General features: G+C 39.6%; 1 protein-coding gene across 1 annotated transcript in view; it reads left to right on the forward strand.

Moving 5' to 3' along the window:
• Positions 1-345: 345 nt before the first annotated feature.
• Positions 346-23,960, forward strand: part of hpgd (15-hydroxyprostaglandin dehydrogenase) — a 28,416-nt gene continuing 4,801 nt past the window's right edge. The window contains exons 1-6 of the mRNA XM_061907279.1: positions 346-594; positions 1,044-1,167; positions 10,088-10,194; positions 16,030-16,126; positions 22,312-22,388; positions 22,464-22,627. Of these exons, the coding sequence (XP_061763263.1) occupies positions 502-594; positions 1,044-1,167; positions 10,088-10,194; positions 16,030-16,126; positions 22,312-22,388; positions 22,464-22,627 (662 nt within the window). The 5' untranslated portion in view covers positions 346-501. The remainder of the gene's footprint in view (positions 595-1,043; positions 1,168-10,087; positions 10,195-16,029; positions 16,127-22,311; positions 22,389-22,463; positions 22,628-23,960) is intronic.

Raw genomic sequence — 23,960 nt, forward strand, 5'->3', positions numbered from 1 at the left:
CATCTGTCTATCAGTTGTACTTTTTACTTGCCGTCCTTGTGGCTCTCTAAAAAGCCTGGTTATATATTTTATTGATAGGTATGAAATCTCTGAATTTCTAACCACAGATTCATGTCATTTTGCAGCGGATTATGACGGCGATTGTGCAGACAAAACAGAAGTCAGAGGAGGGAAAGAGTGCAGGGAAAGAAGGAGGAGACAAGGGAGTAGGAGGGGATCGCAGGGCAGGTTGCAATCAACCTGTAATTATTTTCCAGCTGTTTACTTAGGCCACACACAACACACACCCACCCACACAGAATATTGTGACAGACTAATAAGCAGAGTGAGAGCGGGAGCCAATGTGAGAAGGGGGAGGGAAAGAAAGAGGAGGAGGACGACCCAACCAAAAGAGTTAAAGCACAGACCGGAGAACAAGCCTCCAAGTCAAAGGTGTGTGAGTCTTCCAGGGCGGCACACGGCAAGCAAGACAGTCCAAGGCAGACATAGAGGTCTTGGATCATGTCTCTTTCTGGGAAGGTGGCTTTGGTGACCGGGGGTGCTCAGGGCATTGGCAGGGCCGTGGTCCAGTCCCTCCTGCAGAGCTCAGCAAAGGTCAGTCCTGTTCTGGGTTTTTTTGCCACTTCCTTTTTAACCACGTTTGCCGTCACTCGTGCGACTCGGCTATTTGACGTGTGTGTGTGTGTGTGTGTGTGTGTGTGTGTGTGTGTGTGTGTGTGTGTGTGTGTGTGTGTGTGTGTGTGTGTGTGTGTGTGTGTGTGTGTGTGTGTGTGTGTGAGAGAGAACTGAGTCAACTCTTACACAACTGAATGCACTTTTGTTTGCTGCACAACCTGTTCTGACCTCACTACTTTTGTTGGCTTCACCCGTCGGATCCAAGTCCTCACGGTGTTTGGTATCACTGATCGGGGGTGTATTGCTGGGACACTTCTCATAGTTCTTGCAGACGTACTGAATTTTTAAAAAACTTTAGTCAGTGACATTGATAGACAAGCGAGAAAGCGAGTTTTTGTCCGTGAACTTAAAGCTATTGTGTCCTTAAGGTATCTGTGGTCGACCTGAACAAGATCTGTGGTGAGGAGTGCAAGTCACAGCTGGACGCTGAGTTTGGAGAGGGCAACAGCACTTTTATTCAGTGTGATGTGTCCGATGGAGACTCACTGCGAGGTAATCCTCACTTACCGTGTGGTGTGACGTGATAACCAGAACTACACTGTGCATACTCTGTTGTGAGTTTAACAATACATAGAGTCCTCGTCCAAAGTTTAGATACACTTGTAAAGGCCGTCTTGAGTTTCAAATCATTTCTACAACTCATTTGTTTTTGCGCCAATCACTCTATCACATACTTGATGGTCACAAAAAAACATTTGTGAGGTTTGGTTCTTTTTATGAATTTATTATGGGTCGACTGAAAATGTGACAGTCTGCTGGGTCCAAAGTATACATACAGCAATGTTAAGATTTGTCAAGTGTCACCGCAATAAGGCTTATTTGGTAGCCATCCGCAAGCTTCTGGTTGAGTTTTTGACCACTCTTCGTGACAAAATCTGCGCAGTTCAGCTAAATGTGCTGGTTTTCTGACACACTTGTTTCTTCAGCATTGTCTGGACTTTGGGAAGGCAAGGCAGCTTTATTTCTATAGCACTTTTCATACACAAGGCAGACTCAAAGTGCTCCACAGACAACAAAGTGAAATGAAATAAAATAAAATTCAAATGCAGACAATAAAATTAAAAACAGTGCGGACGTTAAAAGATTTAGCTGAAAGCTAAGGTGAACATAAAAGTTTTCAGTTTAGTTTTAAAAGTAGTCAGAGTTGGCGAAAGTCTGACACCTTCAGGAAGTTTATTCTAGCTATTTGTTGCATAGTGACTGAATAATGCTCTTCCTTGATTTGAGTTTAATCTGGGAACCGCTAACAGATTGATCTCAGAAGATCTTAGTGATCTAGAGGGCTTATATAGTGGGAGCATATCAGTGATGTACTTCGGCCCTAGACCATGTAGTGATTTATATGTGAGCAGGAGGATTTTGAAATCAATTCTCTGATGTACAGGGAGCCAATGTAAGGATTTAAGAATTGGTATAATGTGCTCACATTTTTTGGTCTTTGTTAGAACTCTAGCAGCAGTGTTCTGAACAAGTTGTAGCTGCCTGACAGTTTTTTTTTTTTTGGGAAGACCTGCAAGGAGACTATTACAATAGTCTAGCCTACTGGTAATAAAGGCATGTACACGTTTTTCTAAGTCTTGAGCTAAAATGAGCCCTCTAAGTCTTGTTACATTTTTGGGGTGATAGTAGGCCGATTTTGTTACTGATTTGATGTGACTGTCGAAATGTAAATCAGAATCTAAAATAACCCCAAGAATTCTGGCTTTATTTGAGGTTTTCAGGAACAGTGATTGAAGGTGTTGACTTTAAACCTTTCTTTTTTAGCACCAAAAACAATTATCTCAGTTTTATTTTCTTTTAGTTGTAGGAAATTTTGGCATATCCAGCGTTTGACTTGCTCAATACACTGGCACAGAAGATCAATGGGGTGATAGTCATTTGGTGATAGCGCTACATAGATTTAGATGTCATCGGTCAATGTTTTGCATGATTTGTCCTAGTGGGAGCTATAGATGTTAAAGTCGGCCCCAAGATTGAACTTTGGGGGACTCAACATGTTATGTTGGTTGGTTCTGATACAAAGTCACCAATGGAAACAAAATAGTTCCTATCTTGTAGATATGACTTTAACCAGCTTAAAGCTGTGCCTAAGATCCCCACCCAGTTTTCCAACCTGTCCAAAAGTATTGAGTGGTCGACAGTGTCAAATGCAGCACTGAGGTCCAATAACATTAATACTGAAGTTTGTGTTTAGACGGATGTCATTTAGAACTTTAAGAAGGGCCGTCTCTGTGCTGTGAAGAGGTCGAAATCCTGACTATAGGTTAATGTGGCAGCCAGTAGAAGCCAAGAAGTGATTTAGTTGTTGGACATCTTTCTCAATTATTTTACTTAGGAATGGTAGATTTGAAATTGGTCTGTAGTTAACAGAGGCATCTAGGCTCCGCTTTTTTAGAAGGTTTAATGACTGCAGTTTTGGAAATTGCCTGATTTGAATAGAATAACCATTTGCAATACGTCTGATAGGCAGTCAAAAACATTCTTAACGAAGTTGGTAGGTAAAACATCAAGGCAGCAGGTGGATGACTTTAGAGCTGTCACCGTTTCCACTAGAGTTTTAGAGTCTATGGCATTAAAGCTTGCCATCATTGCTGTTACTTTTGCCTAAATGGGGTGGTGGTCCAGCTATTTTACTTGAGATATTGATGGCGCGTCTGATGCCTTCAATTTTATCAGTATAAAAGAATGCAAACTCATTGCATTTCTGTGTGGAATTTAGTTCGGCTGGTATTTGTGTTGGGGGGTTGGTCAGTCTGTCAATGGTTGCGAATAGGGTTTTGGCCATATTAGTGTTGCTGTTTATGATATTGGAGAAGAATGTTTCTCTAGCACTTTTTAAGACTAAATTGTAGGCCTGGAGGCTCTCTTTATAGATGTCATAGTGAATATGAAGTTTTGTATTACGCCAGATTCGTTCAGCCTTCCTGCGGAAGGGCATTCTAAAACCTTTAATTGTAGCCTGATTTAGCTATTCCTTTGGGGTCATTGTTCTGTTAAAACACCCAATTGCGCCCAAGACCCAACCTCTGGGCTGATTTAGGTTGTGCTGAAGAATCTGGACGTAATCCTCCTGTTTGACCCATTTTACTCGTTCCATTGGCATCAAAACGGGCCCATAGCATGTTACTACCACCACCATACTTGACGGTAGGAATGGTGTTCCTGGGGTTGAAGGCCTCACTTTTTCTCCAAACATTTTGCTGGGATTTGTGGCCAAACGGCTACATTTTTGTTAACATCTGACCACAGAATTTTCGTCCAGAAGGTCTTATCTTTGGCCACAGTACCCAGCAATATGTTTGGAGTATATATGTTTGGAGTAGAAAATTTAGCTGAACTGCACCCATTTTGTTCAGAATGGTCAAAAATTCAATCAGATGCTTGTGGATGGCTACCAAAAGTGCCCTTATTGCAGTGAATCTTGACAAATATTAACATTGCTGTATGTGTACTTTAGACCAGGGGTCAGCAACCCGCGGCTCTAGAGCCTCATGCAGCTCTTTAGCAGCGCTCTGGTGGCTCCATGGAGGTTTCTCAAAAATGTATGGAAAAGAAAAATTGTAATATGGTTACTGTAGGAGAATAAACACAACTCAAACCGTCCTAATTGTTCGAAAGCCCACAGTTTATGTTTAAGGCTCCACTGATGAGTGACAGTGTCCTAATTTCAGCGGTCCTTTAACAGTTGCGTGGACAGTGACTCAACAGTTTATTTACATGTATAACTTTCTCAGACTCTGCCACAGATGTGTTTCATGCCTTTCCTTTTTTCCATTTCGTCAACCAAACATTTTATACTGTGCGTGAATGCACAAAGTTGAGCTTTGTTGATGGTATTATTGGAGTGCTAATCCGGCATATTTGGTCACTGCAAGCTAATCAATGATAACATACTATTTAGGCTACTTGTATGTATATATTGCATCATTATGCCTCGCCATCTGGTTCCAGACCACAGCAAACGGTACCCAGCTTGCAAAGATTGTAATAAAGCCAGCTGTTTCCTTCAACTTGGACACACACATCTACACCTTTGGTCATTCTAAGACAGTAATTTCCAGAAGTTCTTACCCTCTGAGAAGTTTTACTAATGTTTTCCAATGTTGTAAAAACGTGTAGAATATATTTCAACATTTCTGTCAAAGATTTGCGGCAGTCGTTTTGATTGTAGGCGAAAATAGCTAATTAGCTACTTACATGTGTTGCCATCATTACACTTATGTCTTTCTTAAATGTTTGCGGCTGCAGACGGATTACTTTTTAGTATTTGTGGGCCAGAACAGCTCTTTCAATGTTTTGGGTTGCCGAATCCTGCTTTAGACCCAGCAGATTTGCTCTCATTTTCCATAGACTCATAAATTCAAGAAAGAACTAAACTTCATGAATGTTTTTTGTGACCAACATGTGCTCCGATCTCTATCACAAAAAAATAAGAGCTGTAGAAATTATTGCAAACTCAAGACAGACCAGGACTGTCAGTCGTGAACCAATCAACTTGCAATGGACATGACTATCAGCTAAAGGGTTAAACTACCGTACCATAGAACAAATAATTCTTGTAGTGCTGAAAGGTATATTGAAATAGGCTAAGGACACGCTCCTTCACGACACAGAAGCAAACACTTAAGTTTTCTGTTGATTAAACGTCCTTGTGATGAGTTGGAAGTTTTGTGATTAAGCTTTGAAACAGTTTTACTGCGAGAGGGCAATCCAGAGGCCGCCACGGATGAGCCATGACAATCTGGTCACCTGTGTCTCACCGACAAGCTACAATCAGGGTTCAGTTCAAAGAAGGCCTGTCTGGTCTTGCTGGTAGTCACATGACTGCTTGTTTCTCTGCATTTCAGCTGCTGGCTTAACACTGGCGCTGACTGCAGGTTGTGCACAGTACATGGTCAAATGGGACTTCGTTCAGATGTAAAAATGTAATGCTAAAAGAATGCTGTTTTGATACGATGAGCTTACAAGTGTGTGCGGAGAACGGATGAGTCTGGTAAAGTCAGGTGTGTTTACAACTGCGGGATGTCAAAGTATGGAATGCAGCCAGTATTGACGGATGCAGGTTTTACCACCTCAGGTTTCATTAGTAGTTGATGTAACCTGATCTGTCTGTTCACGCGTGATGGGAACCGGCGTGACGCGGTTAGGAGAATGGCCATGCAAGCAACCTGAGGGGTTCCTGGTTCGATCCCCACCTACCAACCTCATCACATCCGTTGTCTTTTGATTGAAACTTCGATTAGTATATTGCACATTACATATTCCGTACAATGACCACTAAATGGTAACACCCAAATAAGTTTTTCAACTTTAATCAATTCATAGTACAAATATATACTATAATCATAAAAGTCCTCACATGTTAATCAGAGTATTTACATTGGATTATTTAAAATCCAGAGGATGGGATGTGTAGGGGGTTTGGTTATCAGCACTTAAGGTCATTAAAAATTCTTTAACTTGAGAAATGGACATTGAAACTGTGTGGGTCTGACTTGGCAGTGAGCTCAGAAAGCATAAATATATACATTTGATTATGTACAATCCGGGGAGGTGGGAGGGTGTTAGTCTAAGGTTGTAGTTGGCTGGAGGTGGTCTTTTAGTGTGGTTTTGAATGAGGGTAGAGATGCACTTTTTCACCAAATTCCATATTGATGTGGCATACGACAATGAGTTAAGACCTTTTTGTTAGATCGGAATCTGGGTTTAACGTAGTTTGTGGAGCTCCACCTGGTGTTGTGGTCCTTGGGCAAGACACTTTACCCTTACTCCTGATGGGTGGTGGTTAGGGCCTTGCATGGCAGCTCCCGCCACCTGTGTGTGTAATGCGGAAAGTGTCAAAGCACTTTGAGTACCTTGAAGGTAGAAAAGTATAACCCATTTACTGTACAAACATGATGGTGGTTGGTTGTAGTGGTCAATGATCGCTATATCCATTTTGATGTACTCAAAACTTTCTAAGGAACTGTCCTTAATCATTTACTCAGTCTTTTTAAAACCAACTGCGAAACATTTTTCGCTGACAAAATGTTCATTTTGGAATCTCAGACTAAATAGTATCAGTTTCATTTAAGCACAGGTGCCTCCAAAGGGCTGCACAAACCACAATGGCGTCACTGGTCTGAACCCTACATACAGGCAAGAGAAAAACTCAAAGCCCGAAACCCCTTTATTAAATCACGATTATTGAAATTCAACAATCATTCGCAAATGGCTAAAGTGATGTACAAAGCAAACTATAACGTGCTACCCAAGAATGTACAGTTCTTAACAAAAGAGAAGCCACCCAGTAATCTTCCTATGCTGGAGGGAAAGGTAAACAAGAGAAGTGGCAGGTCAACTTGTTCAAAAGCCAGAGTTTATAGACTTGTTTTAAGGGAAGGTAATGCTTCTAAAGCTACTGGTTCCAATGTAGGAAATCAACATTAAGTCATTTGATGTTAAAGCCCATGTCATGTCTTTATTTATATATGTATGTATGTATGTATGTATGTATGTATGTGTGTATGTGTGTATATATATATATGTATGTATCTGTATCTCTCTTAAGCCCATAGTACAGGGGTGTCAAGCGTACAGTCCGGCCCGCGAACCGGTTTTATCCGACCCGCGGGATGAGTTAAGTATAAATTAGCCAAAATTTGAGTGCGAAACTGCTGTTCTAAATGTTTCCACTAGATGTCACAATAGCAATTCTTTGTAGCTGAAGCTACATATGTAAAAAAAAAAGAATGAATAAACCATGATCTTGGTGAACCAGCTGCGGAAAATGATCAACTTACATTGATTTTGATATTTTTAATCTTGAATACAAATTAACACAAAGATGGGCTCCAGTGACCCCAAAAGGGACAGCCACCCATACATTTTCTAACGCTTATTCCCTTTGGAGTCGCAAGGGGTGCTGAAGCCTATCTCAGCTACAGTCGGGCAGAAGGCGGGGTACACCCTGGACCAATCGCCACCTCATCACAGCCCCAAAAAGGGACAAGTGGTAGAAAATGGATGGATGGAATTGACTGAACGTTATCACATAATTTATTCAGAAAGTATAAAGACTATTAGTCATAACACTTATGTGGGGGAAAAACATGATTTGGCATTTTCAGATTGTGCTTGTTCTATTTTTTATAAACAAAACAATCTGAAGTTTTTTTTAATTTACCGCACCGTGATTTTATTAGTCCGGCCCACTTGGGAGTAGATTTTTCTGTGCCCTGCCCCAACCCCCCCCCCCCCCCCTCCATCTAAAATTAGTTTGACACTCCTGCCCTAGTAGTGTAGTGTATTCGCAAATTTTAATAAAAAAAATTGACCAACTAGCAAAATATCTTAGTTTAAAAAAGTAGATCAAAATAATTGTTCAAAATTACGAATAAAATTGAGATTTTGTGTGTATATATATGTATTGTGTAAAAAAATATATATATATTTTTTTACACAATACATATAAATATATATTTTTTTACACAATTTATTTTAATCTACTCTCTTAAACTAATATAATTTGGTAATTGGTCGTGTTTTTGTTTTTTTGTTACGATTAAATTGTGAATACACTACTGGGGCGGTTTAGCTCGGGTGGTAGAGCGGCTGTGCCAGCAACTTGAGGGTTGCAGGTTCAATTCCCGCTTCTGCCAACCTAGTCACTGCCGTTGTGTCCTTGGGCAAGACACTTGACCCACCTGCTCCCAGTGCCACCCACACTGGTTTGAATGTAACTTAGATATTGGGTTTCACTCTGTAAAGCGCTTTGAGTCACTAGAGAAAAAGCGCTATATAAATATAATTCACTTCACTTCACTTCACTTCACTACTAGGCCAGGGGTGTCGAACTCATTTTAGATGGGGGACTGGTAAAATCACGGCGCGATAACTTAAAAATAAAGGCTTCAGATTTTTTATTTTTTTTACACTTATTTGTAATTTGTAAAAGTCATATGTATGACTGTCTTTTACATGCACGCATGCCCAAAGAATGTACGCCTGTTGAACCTGTTAGTGACATCATCTGCTTTTGTAGCATGACATATCTTCACTGATCTCCTGTACAAGATCCGTGTAACGTTTGGTGTTGCTTACCTGCTTGGAGCTGAGCATGTCAAACTTGACTCCCTCTATGCATCCTGCGTAAGTGTGACAAACAAACCCCCGATCATGAGTCGAATGTATCGACCTATCATCGGCGCCGATATTTAGTGCTTCGGTATTTTATGCATTTGCCAGGGACAGTACAATTTTTAAACATTGCTACACACAGGTATCCCATGTCAAAGTACCTCTAGCCACAGGCTAATTTGCAACCATTGTCCCTGGTTGGGCTTTTTTTTTTTTTTCAAAATATTTGTACTGAAATTTGCAATCTGCACACTTTACAATATGTAACAAACTCCACCCCTAAAAATACCCACCCACTCAATTCCCAAGGTAACTGTCTCCTAGTGCCCACATGTATAGACACACATGAATACATGCAATCTAACAAAATATATTATTTATAAAGAGAATACCTAAGATATACAATAAAGTAAATGAACACAAGGAATGGGGTGGTGTCTTCAGCAGCCAGCTCCAAGTTGTTACTCGGATCACTTGGGGTAAAGTCGAGCTTGTCCCTAATAAGGTCTAAGGGACCCAATTTTTATGGAATGACAGTAGCTGAGATTGGCGCCAGCGCCCCCCGCGACCCCGAAAGGGAATAAGCGGTAGAAAATGGATGGATGGATGGACACAGATCCTTTCTGCGAGAACCGAAGCTTCTCTAATTGCAAGACATCTTGTATCCGACTGTCATGGCTCGGTGGAGATGCAAGCTTCCAATTTTCAAAAGAATTGTACACCTCTGGTTAAGCTTTTTAAGGAAAAGTGTAAAACGCAAACAAAGGGATTAAGACTAGTACAAAAATAAAGTACATCGGCTTTTTAAACATGCTCTGCGTGTTGCTTTCTGGCTTTGCAGTATTTCTACTGTAGAATATTTTTACACGACGGGGACATGTTGTGATGAAAAGGTGGTTAGCTCAATTATGGAGTTAGAGTTCAGGGAAATGGCGTAAATGTACTCATTTTACGTAGGAAATTTAATTTGGTAAAAACGTACAGTGGTATAAATATTAACAAACATGCAGATATGTAAAAATGATACTCAAGTTCTGTTCATTAAGTATTATAATTCATTATTTTACAACACTGTTTAAATATATATATTTTTTTTGTCTGGTTTATGGTGATAGGTTGTGTATTGTTACAAAATGCACCAAATTATAAACATGCTCAAAAATCAATCAGTCACCTGGGCTAAGCGTTGGACCTTCAACCCTAAATTGGCCCTTGCAGTCGCTTGTAGTTAGTTTCACACACTTATCAACTGTATAATAATCGACTGGATTTTGTTTCTTTTGATATGGTTTAGATGCCTTCCGGAGCACGGTGGACCTGTTCGGTCGCCTGGACATCGTCATCAACAATGCTGGAATCAACAATGAAAAGAACTGGCAGAAGACCATACAAGTTAACCTGGTAAGATGATTGGCGGTTTGATGGAAATATTGGTGAAATTTGCTTTGGTAAAATCTAAACCTAGTCCATATAGCAAAAGGCATTATTTATCTCAACTCATGTGCTAATTTAATCCCAATATCCCCTGCAGTCCTTTGAAGTCCCTTGACCATGGCCTTCTCTCCATGGTGTCGTTCCATGCATGGGACCGTATCAATCACTGAATAGAGAATTCCATCCATCTTCCACTTATCAGAGGTCAGGTCGTGCGGGCAGCAGCCTAAGCAGGGAAGCACAGACTTCCTTCTCCCCAGCCGCTTCATCCAGCTCCTGCCGGGGGATCCAGAGGTGTTCCCAGGCAAGCCAGGAGACCTAGTCTTCCCTGTGACCCCTTACCGGTCGGATGTGTCCTAAACACCTCCCTAGGGAGGCGTTTGGCTGGCATCCTGACCAGATGCCCGAACCACCTCATCCAGCTCCTCTCCATTTGGAGGAGCAGCGGCTTTACCTTGAGCTCTTCCTGGATGGCAGAGCGTCTCACCCCATCTCCAAGGGAGAGCCCCGCCACCCAGCAGAGGAAAATCATTTCGGCCGATTGTACCCGTGATCTTGTCCTTTTTCGGTCATAACCCAAAGCTCATGGGTTGGAGCCAATTCATATTTTGATTTAAAATGGAGATGTTGCACTAACATGGTGGCTACATGATAGCTTGATATTTGGATAGTGTTGTGATTTGATGGTTCTTCCAAGCTGCCAGTGTCGAATTGTGCAATAGTATTGTATGCAGTGATTTAGTTTGAATTCTTTGGAGTGGAAACACAACATTTTCAAACAGGATGGGCTGGCATTGAGTTTTTTGTAATTCTAACCATGTGTTCTTGTATGTGTTGTATTTCTACCTTCTTTGAGACATCAACAAGGAAAAGTATCCTCTATAAGAACCAGTTAGGAGCTAAATCATGGTCCCAATATGGAAAACATTGCATGTAATAGAGCGCCTAATACTAGTCTGTGAACATTGCTCCAAAGTCAGGATTTTTTTTTTTTTTGGTTGATTTAATGTGCATACCAAAGTAAACATTGATAGGTGCAAAGGCAGCAATATGATAAAACAAGCTAAAGGGCTTCCCTAATCACCGAAAAGAACCCGCCAGGTGAACAGCTGATTTGACAGCTTCCGGTGCTGACTTAAGACGACCCGCGTTCCATATGTGACTATATGATGAACAAATACACTGCGGTTTTAAGACCATTGTGGCCATTAACAGTTAGCTTCTACAGCTGGGTTGCCCAAAGTGCAGCACGGGCCATCTGTGGTCCCTGGCTCATGTTATCGGCCTTAAGCACGTAACAAAAAATAGATCTCATTTGCACACCTGGTGGTGAAATCTATCAAAATTAGGGTGGTCCCAAAAAAGATGGATTTTTTTTTTTTAATTTGACTTTTAAAACTGCTTCTCCTCTGGCCAGCATATGTAATAAGTGTGTGTAAGAAATTGATATGTGCCCCCTTTTGCCAAACTTAATACAAAAAATATGTACATAGAGACATAATGTAATTTAAAGTACATCTTGAAAAAACAATTACAAACAAAATTCAACAAATTGAACTTTTATATTTGCATTGTTTGTAAATATTAATGTTGTAAATACAAATATTTATATATCTAGAAAGGGTGCTCCTATAGAGATGAGTGTTCTGGCAATGCTTACTTAATGGGGACTTGCACTGTTTAGTCACCTTGAGGGGACCTCTGACTGTATGGGGACCAAAAAACAGGTCTCCTAAAGGGAAACCTTTAATTTGAACTTTTTTTAAATGGTCCTCACTAGTCAGTTATTTGTGTGAATTATGCAAAATGATTTAAATTTGGTCCCCATGAACCTCTTTTTTTCCCTAGGGTCCCCAGTAAGTATGATCAGCACATTACTTTATCAATCAAGAGTTTTAAAGACTTGTGTGAGCTAACTGGGCAGTAGCCATTTTACCTAAAAAAAAATAATGTATGCCTCCACAACCTGTAGAAAGGGTGGTCCCCACAAGTCATGAACAATTTGGTCCCCAATCCAAACAATAACCTGTTTCTGTGATATTGCAACACAGCAGGTCCATTAAATTATCCTTGGGCAACTTCTATTATGCTGAAGAACTTCATGTTCTGTATTTTCTTCTGCACAACCAAGTGTGGATCCCTTTGCCAGCTTTGTGCGTCAAGCAGGAAATTCCTTATAAGCAGACATAATCAGCGCTGGCTTCCGAGAGGCTCTCTTGTGTGTGCCGGGAGGAAAGTATAGACAGACATCTTGACTCTTGTTAGACCAGTGGTTCTTAAGGAAGGGCTTGCCCTGCCACCCCAAATATGAACGTTTGTTTGCCAAAAACATAATTTGCAGGCAATATCTGCATTTTTATATTTGTATGATCTGATATTTGCCAAAACGGCAGCAGCGGGCCATCAGTTTCTCACCTAGCCCTTCAGTGATGTCCTACTTGGTCGGACTTCACCCCTCAAAATTAAAAACAACTTAACTCAAATTTAAAATGTGTTACGGTTGAGATACAAACAAAATAAAAATGGATATTTGATATTGTTACCTGAGTGTCATTTTGGACCCAACAGTTGGCTTTAAAAAAAAAAAAAACATATCAAAAAGATGTGCCAGTCTTAAATAAAACAAAAATGATCAAATGTATCTGGAATTCATTAACATTGGAGGCAACTCAAACTTATTTTAATGCAATGATTCTCATTTTTATTGTAACATGTTGGTCGCAGGCAAGCAAAATGACAATGAAGCTATTGGAAACTTTGCACATTCGCTCAAAATCCTCAACCAAAAACCACCATCCCTGTTTAGCTCTCCAAAAATGTTAAATTTAGCTAAAATTCAAAGATTAACATCAATTTCGAATGACCCATCGAGTCCTAAATAACGCTGCGCCACTTAAACACTTTGTCCAGTGTACATCTGCTGCGACAACCAGAAACACAAGCCTCCGCCAGGGGGCCGTGTAGCATACCCAGATGTAAAACATCTCCTGCACAATCCACATTTTTCATATAAAGCGATAAAGGAATGGAATGACTTCACAACAAATATGAAAAGTAAGATTACTCTTCATTCATAATTGAAGTTAAAAAATGGCTATAGATAATACTTTATTGATTCCTTCAGGAGAGTTCCTTCAGGAAAATTAAAATTCCAGCAGCAGTGTACAGAGTTGAGATCAATTTAAATAAAAGTAAATAATGGGGGTTTAAATGGAAACAAAATAGAGAAATATTACAATAAGAATAAAAACTAAAAAGCAACCGTGGGAATAAAAATATAACAGTAAAATAAGAATATAACAAGACAAAGTAGGCAGTAGTGACCATGTTATGAAAACGTATTGCACTGTTATTGTTTTGCATCCCGTCATCCTAGTACCCCCCACCCCCTGCCCCAGAGAGGAGTTGTACAGTCTAATGGCATGTGGGACAAAGGAGTTTTTGAGTCTATTAGTCCTGCACTTGGGATGAAGCAGTCTAGCACTGAACAGGCTCCTCTGGCTACAGATAACGCTATTCAGAGGGTGACTGGCATCATCCAGGATGCTCACTAGTTGGTCAACAGTCCTCTTCTCTGCCACCGTCACCAGTGAGTCCAGTTTCATTCCGATTGTAGAACCGGCCCGCCTGATCAGTTTCTCAAGTCTGGAGCTGTCCTTAGATTTAGAGCAATCAAAGCTGCTCACATGGTCACTAAGGTGGCCACTGTTTGACAAATCCACTTAATGTGTATTACATTTATCCATGACAGCATTTTTGTTAATTGTGAGGTGTGTGTTAAAATCATGGTGGTTTTTACAAATGACAGATGTGAACAGCATGTATCGTCTTTGTGTGATGTAAATGAAATGTGGTTTATTGTATATGTCCATGAAATGGCATTTTGACTTCTTAATTTAATTACATGATATGGTATGATTTTTGTATCCTTTTTAATTTGGTAGCCAGAGACTGCAGATGGAAATAAGCTATTTCGCTATAAACTGGTACAGATCTGAGCTGAATGTTTCTGTGCATTGTCCCTTTTTAAATAGACTAAACATTCTCATGATCTACCAAAGGTTTTACATGTAGATATCACACGCAAAGATGATTTACTAAAGCAGTGTTTTTCAACCTTTTTTGAGCCAATGCACATTTTTTGGCGTTGAGAAAATCCGGAGGCACACCACCAGCAGAAATCATTAAAAAAAACAAAACTCAGTTGACAGTCATTGTTGGAAATTACTTTAAAACATAACAAAGCATGCATCAGTATAGCTCTTGTCTCATAGTAGGTGTACTGTCACATCACCCCCTGACTTAATATTAGTTACCTGCTGTTTTCCTGTGTGTAGTGTTAGTTCATGTCTTGTGCTCCCCTTTTGGTGGATTTTTCTCTTTTTGGTATTTTCCTGTAGCAGTTTCATGTCTCCCTTTTTTGAGCGATATTTCCCGCATCTACTTTGTTTTAGCAATCAAGTCTATTTCAGTTGTTTTTTATCCTTCTTTGTAGGGACATTGTTGATTGACATGTAATGTTTGGATGTACATTGTGGACGCTGTCTTTGCTGTCGTCCAGTATTCTGTTTTATTTACTTTGTAGCCAGTTTAGTTTTGTTCTGCATAGCCTCCCCTAAGCTTCAATGCCTTATTAGCAGCACTCACATTTTTTTGGTTTAAGCATTAGACACCTTTTTACCTGGATGCCGTTTCCGACATCTACAAAGCAATTAGCTACCTGCTGTCACCTACCAATATGTGAGTATTACAGTTACTCTGGCGAGTGCTTGACAGCACTGACACAAACACATTTGCAGATTATATAATTTCACTTATTTGGGTTAAACATATTTTTTGGAAACCAGTAATATCTCACGGCACACCAGACTGTCTCACGGCACACTACTGTGCCACGGCACAGCGGTTGAAAAACACTGTACTAAAGGACTGTCTTAAGTGAGAAAAATAAGGCGCGCAATCCATTTTGCGCTTCTGCCTTCATGATTATGCTGATCATCAGAATTCCCACTATACGGAAATTTAAATATGAACCATTCAGCATGCATGTTTTTGGAAGTGGGAGGAAGCCGGAGTACCCGGAGGGAACCCACGCATTCACGGGGAGAACATGCAAACTCCACACAGAAAGATCCCGAGCCTGGATTTGAACCCAGGACTGCAGGAACTTCGTATTGTGAGGCAGACGCACTAATCCCTCTGCCACTGTGAAGCCCCCAAACATGCACCTGGGGATAGGTTAATTGGCAACACTAAATTGGCCCTAATGTGTGAATGTTGTCTATCTGTGTTGGCCCTGCGATGAGGTGGCAACTTGTCCAGGGTGTACCCTGCCTTCCGCCCGATTGTAGCTGAGATAGGCGCCAGCGCCCCCCGCGACACCGAAAGGGAATAAGCGGTAGAAAATGGATGGATGGGCATTCAGCATGTGCCTTATGATTTGATCAGGGTTGATCATTATTTGCATCTTTAACACCTCTGAGAAGTGCAAACTCCATCAACCTGGGGGTTCTTGGCCTGGAAAATGCTGAAGACTCTTAACCTAAAGCGAAACAATTGGTCAAGAGACCGCTCGTACCCCAAAAAACTTGAGTGGTGGCACTTGAAAAGCCAAAGTACCATTTTAATATGTACACCATGTTTCAATGTCTGCCAGGCAGACACAATCGTACTAGGATTAACTTTTCAACGCCTTACAAGCAGGTTATTCAACATTTCACACCTTATTTTTTTTTTTTTTGCAGCTGCATTTGTATGTTGTGGCAAATGTTACCAATGACAACATTGTCACTTACCTTACAGACCTCCGTAATAAATGGAACTTACTTAGCTCTGGAACACATGAGTAAAGAGCACGGAAAGGAAGGAGGCACAATAATCAATGTATCTTCAATGGCAGGTAAGTTACACACTCTTATACATACTCTGCATGTGAATATTGTAGGGATTCTTTTTTACCTTGGGGCCCAACTTTTCCATTACTGAGGGACCCAGGGCCCCACTCAAATGTTAACACTGTACTAGTAATCTTACTCTTGATTTCAATCATATCCAACCTAATTACAGCTTACAATAGAGCAGTGGCTCTCAAATGGGGGTACTTGAAGGTATGCCAAGGGGTATGTGAGATTTAAAAAAAAAAAATATATATATATATATATATATATATATATAGAGAGAGATAGAGATAGATATAGATATAGATATATATTAAAAATAGCAACAATTCAAAAATCCTTTATAAATTTATTGAATAGTACTTCTACAAAATATGAATAAGTTCATAAAGTGTGGAAAGAAATGCAATATTCAGTGTCGACTGTTAGATTTTTTTGTGGACATGTTCCATAAATATTGATAAAGATTCCTTTTTGTGAAGAAATGTTTAGAATTAAGTTAATGAATCCAGATGGATCACTATTACAATCCCCAAAGAGGGCACTTTAAATTGATTAGTTCTGTGTAGAAATCTTTATAATTTAATCACTTGTTTATTTTTCAACAAGTACCACTACCAACATGTATTTTGATAATTTTTTAAATAAAGTGGCTGACAAAATGGCATTAGCTTTATATTAACAAAATCTTACTGTAAATTAAACATTTCCTACTGCAATCGAAGAACAATTTTGGCCTTGAATAAAATAGTGAACATACTAGACAACTTGTCCAGTAGTAGCACGTAAGCAAACAAAGGCTCCTAATTAATCTGCTAACATATGCAGTAACGTGTCATTTATCATTCTATTTCCTCAAAATTATGAGGCACAATCTGTAAAAATTGATTGATCTACTCATTTGTTTATGGTTAATATCTGGTTATTTGTTTTAACATGTTCAATCTACACTTCTGTCAAAATGTAATAATCCCTTATTCTGTTGTTGGATACTTATTAGCTTCTGTTAGCAGTGAGCTGTTGTATCCTCCAGTGTGTAGTAAAACATGTTTAGCTATTCTTCATCTTGCAGGGATGATACTTGTAAGAAACTTTGTCACCGCAATTTAGAAGTAGCTAATACACTGCGGATGGCCGTTAGCCTCTAGCTAACTAGTTAGCCATGTGTTATAACTTCACCTTTGTTAGTTTTTAAGCCAAAATGCGTACGTTCTCCCTTTTCTGTCAACACACCATGTCTGGAAGTCTTCCGTGATTGTGCGCTGTATGTAGTCCCCTATGACTAAGGTGTGGTGTCCGGTAGACATAAGTGTAGGACTAGCTGAAAATCTGAGTCTCAACCGTTTAACCATGGCTTGGAGGCCGCTTAGGTCTGCTACAAAATGGACTAGTCGGCTCGCTAGAGCTAATGCTAGCAAATGTTTTCACGGCGTATAAAATGACTCTTTTTTTTTTTTTTTTTTTTTTTTTTTTTTTTTTTTTTTTTTTTTTTTTTTTAAATTGGCGGACACGGTCCTCTAATAGGGCTAACCTATCCATGAAGAGCAGGGAGCCATACTCACCATGTCGAGTTCTTGCAGACGCCTTTGGAGCGGGGTTGCTTTGGACCGTGACTTGCTGAGCTTTGTTAGCTTAGCAGCGAGCTAGCTAAGAGAGAGGCGGCGAGACAGAGTGGGTGCTTTGTAAGTTTGATAAGACGACTAAATATGTTTTGAGAATGAATAAATAAAGCTGAAACAATTAGAAGCACACAAAGATAGTACTTAGCTTTTTCGCAGCAGACTTTTCCAGACGTGACGTAACTCACCGAAAGCTCATAAATTGTACTTGTCAGAAGTTTTAATGCAATGTACATTTTACTTAAATATTGTAGTATAAGTTAAAGTATCACTCACACTAGGTGTGGTTTAATTGCCCTCTGCATTTGACCCATCCACTTCATCACCTGGGAGGTGAGGGGAGGAGTCAGCAGCAGTGACCGCGCTCAGGAATCATGAAACGTTACGTTGAGTTTCATTCAGATCGTTACATTTAAGTAGATCGCAATTACTTATCTGTCGAAGGCTTGCAAAGACTTGTTTTGTCAGCGAGCCTGCTTCCGGTAAGTACAGTCACATGACTTTTTCACCAATCCAACATAAGTAGTGACGTTTGACTATTTCACCAATTGAACGGAGCCTGGCAGTCACGTGACTTTCACCAATCCAACGTATTGACGTTTGAAACCAATTCACCAATCCAACAAAGTACAGTCATAGGAAGCTGAAATAGGTCAGTGTTTAAGTTATATGATAAAATAGAAACTTGAGTGTTCCCAAAGAAGGAACTTTAATAAGGTGATATGATGCCGGCTGTTTGAGAGAACTGCTGAACAGAAACTTTCGACAACAGTTGACTAAAATAGTTGTTTTTGTACATTGTGGTCAAGCGTATACATTTGTAAACATCATGTCATGGCTGTCTTGAGTTTCCAATTTCTACAACTTTTTTTTTTTGTTTTTTTTTTTGAGTGATTGGAGCACACACTTGTAGTTTAAACATTCATGGTTTGGTTCTTTTATGAATTTACTATGGACAAAGATAAGACCGTCTGTGGTCGGATGAAATAAATGAAGCTTTTTGGCCACAATACCCAGCAATATGTTTGGAGAACAGGTGAGGCCTTTTAATCCCAGGAACACCAGGCCTACCGTCAAGCATGGTGGTGGCAGTATTATGTTCTGCGCCAGTTTTGCTGCCAATGGAACTGGTGCTTTACAGAGTAAATGGGGCAATGAAAAGAGGATTACATCCAAATTCTTCAGGACAACCTAAAATCATCAGCCCACAGGTTGGGTCTTGGGCGTAGTTGGGTGTTCCAACAGGACAATGACCCAAAATCACACGTCAAAAGTGATAAAGGAATGGCTAAATCAGGCTAGAATTAAGGTTTTTTGAATGGCCTTCCCAAAGTCTGCTGAAGAAACAAGTCCATGTCAGAAAGACAGCTATGACATTATGTAAAATTTAAATTACATATATTTTTGTTTTAACTTGATGATTTGGGTACCCTTGACCTAGAATATTAGTACCATTTATTACGTTACGTTGTGTAATTGTTTTTGGTTCTTAGAACAGTTGCCCTAATCTAAGAATGAAGATAACATGGAAGAAGCTTAAATTGAAGTTGACAGACTAATAAAACACAATGGAAGCAGAAATTGAGGCCTTCCATAGGGAAAAAAAAATGACCATGACGGCTTTGTGACCCCATTTGGCTCCCTCTCTTCAGTCGGACCATTAATTAGTAAAGATGTAAACCAAACATGCCGATGCATAAAAAAAGCCGGAGCAGCTGCGAAGCAGATGTGCAGCAGCGCCATCATGCTGACTTCAAGTGTGACACTGATGCGGCGTAACAAGACAAGCCTTGCAAAACAGACTGCAGATAAATAATCATCTTAACGGGCCTGCCATGTCTCTCTGCAGCATGACTCACTAGCCCAGGTGCTCCGGCACCACATTGCGCCAACGTTAAGTCTTCTGGTTTAACCTTTTTATTTTTGTCAACTTCAGATCAGATACTACAGAGATGACATTCATACGCAAGGAAGTTACTCGTTGTGGAAATTCACAGCTGAATTATTACATAACATTTCAATAACATTGCAGCAGTAATTAGTGCAGTCACAGACACCCAAACATTTTTGGACTCTGCTTCCTACTTTTTACTACCAATAAAGAAGTAATGTTTTTGTTTCATATGATCAGATTAGCTTCGTGTTAAAAAAATGGGCATGTTAATGTTTACTTAAAACATCAGTTTGTATGTGCACAGTCATGGTCAAAAGTTTACATACACTTGTAAAAACATAATGTCATGGCTGCGTTGAGTTTCCGATAAGTTCTGCAATTCATTTTTTTTTGTCATAGTGATTGGAGCACATACTTGTTGTTCACAAAAGGTGTGTGTGTGATCATATATACTGTACATGTTAAACAATTGTGTTAAAAAAAATTACATATACGTGTAAAAATATCGTTTAAAAAAATTAAGATTATATATATACGTGCAAAAAATCACATTAAAATGAAATGTAGGTGTGCTAAATTGTGTAAAAACAAATTGTATATACGTGTAAATTGTTAAATTATATTTACTTTAAAATGTGTAAAAAATCATTAAGTATATGCATGTTAAATTATACATGTGTAAAATGTGTGTACAAAATTGTTAATGTACGTGTTAAAAAAATTGTGTAAATTATATATACGCATAAAAAAAATTATATATACTTGTAAAAAATCGTGTGCTAAAATTATATATACGTGTTAATTTACACACGTGTATAATTTGTGTAAAAAATGGTGTTAAAGTGTGAAATTATATATACGTGTTTAAAAAATTATATGAATATGTGTAAAAAATTGTCAAAATTATATGTACATTTGTTTAAAAAATTATATATACTTGTAAAAAAATCGTTTAAAAAAAATTATATGCGTGAAAATCATGAAAAAAATATATACGTGTAAAAAAGCATGTTAAATTATGTGTAAAAAAATTGTTAAATCGTGTGAGAATTATATATACATGTTAAAAAAAAAATCATACAATTTACTGCAGCATGTTTTCTCTATTTGCAATTGGACTTCTTGTAGGCTGAAATGGGAACATTTTTACTGACAGATGACAGCACATGATATAAAATTTTTCTTTTTACTCATTTCAAAGTCATTTTAAGATTTGTGCTGCCTCGTCACTTTTTACGGTCGTCAATGCACTCAATGAGTCAGATATGTCAATTCAGTTTCTCCTATTCTCACACCTACATCATCTAAATGTCGACACCTTTTCTCATACCAATATTTTGGTACCTATACCACAATGCTTCGGTACTTGGTAAATAAAGGGGACCACAAAATTGCATTATTCCACTAAGACTAACATATGTTTCTTATTGCAAGTTTGTCCTTAAAAAAAAAAATTGAACATACTGGACAATTTTGTCTTTTACTAGTAAGTAAACAAAGGCTCCTATTTTAGTCTGCTGACATATGCAGTAACATGTTGTCATTCATCTACCTATTTTGTCAAAATTAAGGACAAGTGGTATAAAATTATTAATCTACTTGTTCATTTACTGTTATCTGCTTACTTTCTGTTTCTAGCTACACTTCTGTTCCTGAGTTTATAAACATCAATTTAAAAAAAACAAGATTTTGTGATGCTAAAAAATATGGATGCAATCAGAGTAGTATTGACTATACACGCCTGTACTTGGTATCATTACAGTGGCTGTTTGACAGGTTCAAACACTTACATCTATTACACAAGACAAGAAGCAAAGAAATAAACAAACAGAATTCCATTTGGCTCAATTGAGGAGAAAATGTGTCGACCCGTAACCTTAGTGTCACACACACTCTGGCTAAAGATTGTATGACTCCTTTTTATTTGGATTTTCTCTGACCACATGTCCACAGCTGCTTCCAGAGGGAAGTGGGTCGTAGGAAGAGTTGCCTTTGGTTACAGAACACTTCACTGAAAGGGTTTGTAAAACAGTAAAAAGAGGTTTGTAAAACAGTTACAAAAAGAGGTGGTCTGGAGGGGATTCTGGTACCGCTTTAACTTCACTTTTATAGTCCTTGGGTCAGAAAATATCTTTCTGATTATAATACATGAAAGAAACAGAACACCTTCATGTTGCTTGCTCCCTACACAGTGGAATTTTACGATCCTTACTCTTGGTAGGTTCAAAGACAGCTTTTGCTTCCCACCGGGCACTCAAATGCAACAGTTTTTTGCGAAAATTTGGTGAGGCACAGTTGTTGCGACAATTTACGCACGATTTTGGGACTATTTACGCACAATTTTGCGGCGATTCAGCAACAGTTTGTGCGATTTAGTAACCATTATTCTAACATTAAGTGTGGATCCACCAATGGCGTTCGTTTACATTACTACAAAATGTAGTGAAGCATGTTAAGTTATTCCTCGTCCTGCAGGGATGATGCTTGTAAGAAACTGTTGCCATGGAGGCAAGCATTAGTGATTTAGAAGTCGCCAAAACACTGCGGTTGGACGTTAGCTGCCAGCTAGCCAGCCATGTCTTAAAGCATCAGACTGCCTACACTTTAATGTTGTGTAATGAACTTCTGGAGAGTGGACTGATCCTCATGTTTCCTCTGGTTCTTTCCAATCCAGCCTTCCTCCACTCTCCTCACCAGCCGGTCTACACTGCCACCAAACACGGCGTGATTGGCTTCACAAGAGTCATGGCTGTAAGACACCACACGTAATGCAACGAGTGGTGCAAAACCAATAAAATAAACAAATTTTCTGCCATCTTTTTGCAGGACGCATCCTCCCATAGCGACTACGGCGTCCGCATCAACGTGCTGTGTCCGGCCTTCGTCGACACCCCTCTGCTGCACTCCGTAGAGCAGGAGGAATACATGGGGAAGTTTGTTAAGTTCAAGGACGATTTCAAACGCAGCATGAATAAGTTTGGAGTGTTACAGTGAGTTTGTCCTTCACCACACATGCAAACATCACACTCGGTTTTTCAACCTTTTTTTGAGCCAAAGCACATTTTTTGCGTTGAAAAAATCCATAGGCACACCACCAGCAGGAGTCATTAAAAAAAAACGAAACTCTGTTGACAGTAAGTGTCGCAATTGTTGAATGTGACTTTGTGGAGGGGGGTTTGGTCTGCGGCGAAGTCAGCAACCAATGCATAAAAGGCCCATCTGGGCCATCCATCTTCTTCCGCTTATCCAAGGTCTGTTCGTGGGGGCAGCAGCCTAAGCTGGGAAACCCAGAATTCCCTTTCCCCAGCCACTTCGTCCAGCTCCTCCCGGGGGATCACAAGGCGTTCCCGGGCTAGCCGGGTGACAGTCTTCCCAACGTGTCCTGGGTCTTTCCCGTGGCTTTCTACCGGTCGGACGTGCCCTAAACACCTCTCTAGGGAGATGTTCGGGTGACATCCTGACCAAAATATTTGGGTATGTCCGGCATGTGGCCCCCAGGCCTCAATTTTCCCAAGTCTGTCTTGGAGCCTGTTTAATAAGAATTTCAGTTTTCTAACAAATGTTATTTATATATCTCTTGGAGACTATAGGCGGCTGCTGGTTTTTCAAGTAGAGGAAGCTCATTTTCAGGTACTCTAAACATGAATGTTTCCATTAAAAGATAAAATATAGAAAGATGATAGATTTTACAAAAAAAATCTCCCCTTACATGATTGTACAATTCTCAACACAGAACAAAGGAATGAAAGTGGGGGAAATAGCAAAGACGTTGGCACAAGGGCATTCTTACCACTGTTACATGGCCTTTCGCTCAGTAAAGATTTGGGAACAGGAGACACCTTTTTGAAGCTTTTCAGGTGGAATTGTTTCCCATTCTTGCTTGATGTACAGCTCAAGTTGTCCAACCGTCTCCGTTGTGGTATTTTAGGCTTCATAATGCACCGCATATTTTCAATGGGAGACAGGTCTGGACTACAGGCAGGCCAGTCTAGTACTCTCACTCTTTTAGTACAAAGCTACATTGTTGGAACACGTGGCTTGGCATTGTCTTGCTGAAATAAGCAGGGGCGTCCATAACGTTGCTTGGATGGCAACATATGTTACTCCAAAAACCTGTATGGACCTCTCAGCATTAATGGTGCCTTCACAGATGTGTAAGTTACCCATGCCTTGGGCACTAATGCACCCCCATACCATCCCAGTTGCTACCGCTTGAACTTTGTGCCTAGAAAAATCTGCATGGTTCTTTTCTTTGGTCCAGAGGACACGACGTCCAGTTTTCAAAAACAATTTGAAATGTGGACTCGTCAGAACACTTTCCCA

The sequence above is a fragment of the Nerophis ophidion genome, linkage group LG01 (genome assembly GCF_033978795.1).
Source record: "Nerophis ophidion isolate RoL-2023_Sa linkage group LG01, RoL_Noph_v1.0, whole genome shotgun sequence".
NCBI classification, from domain to species: Eukaryota; Metazoa; Chordata; class Actinopteri; order Syngnathiformes; family Syngnathidae; genus Nerophis; species Nerophis ophidion.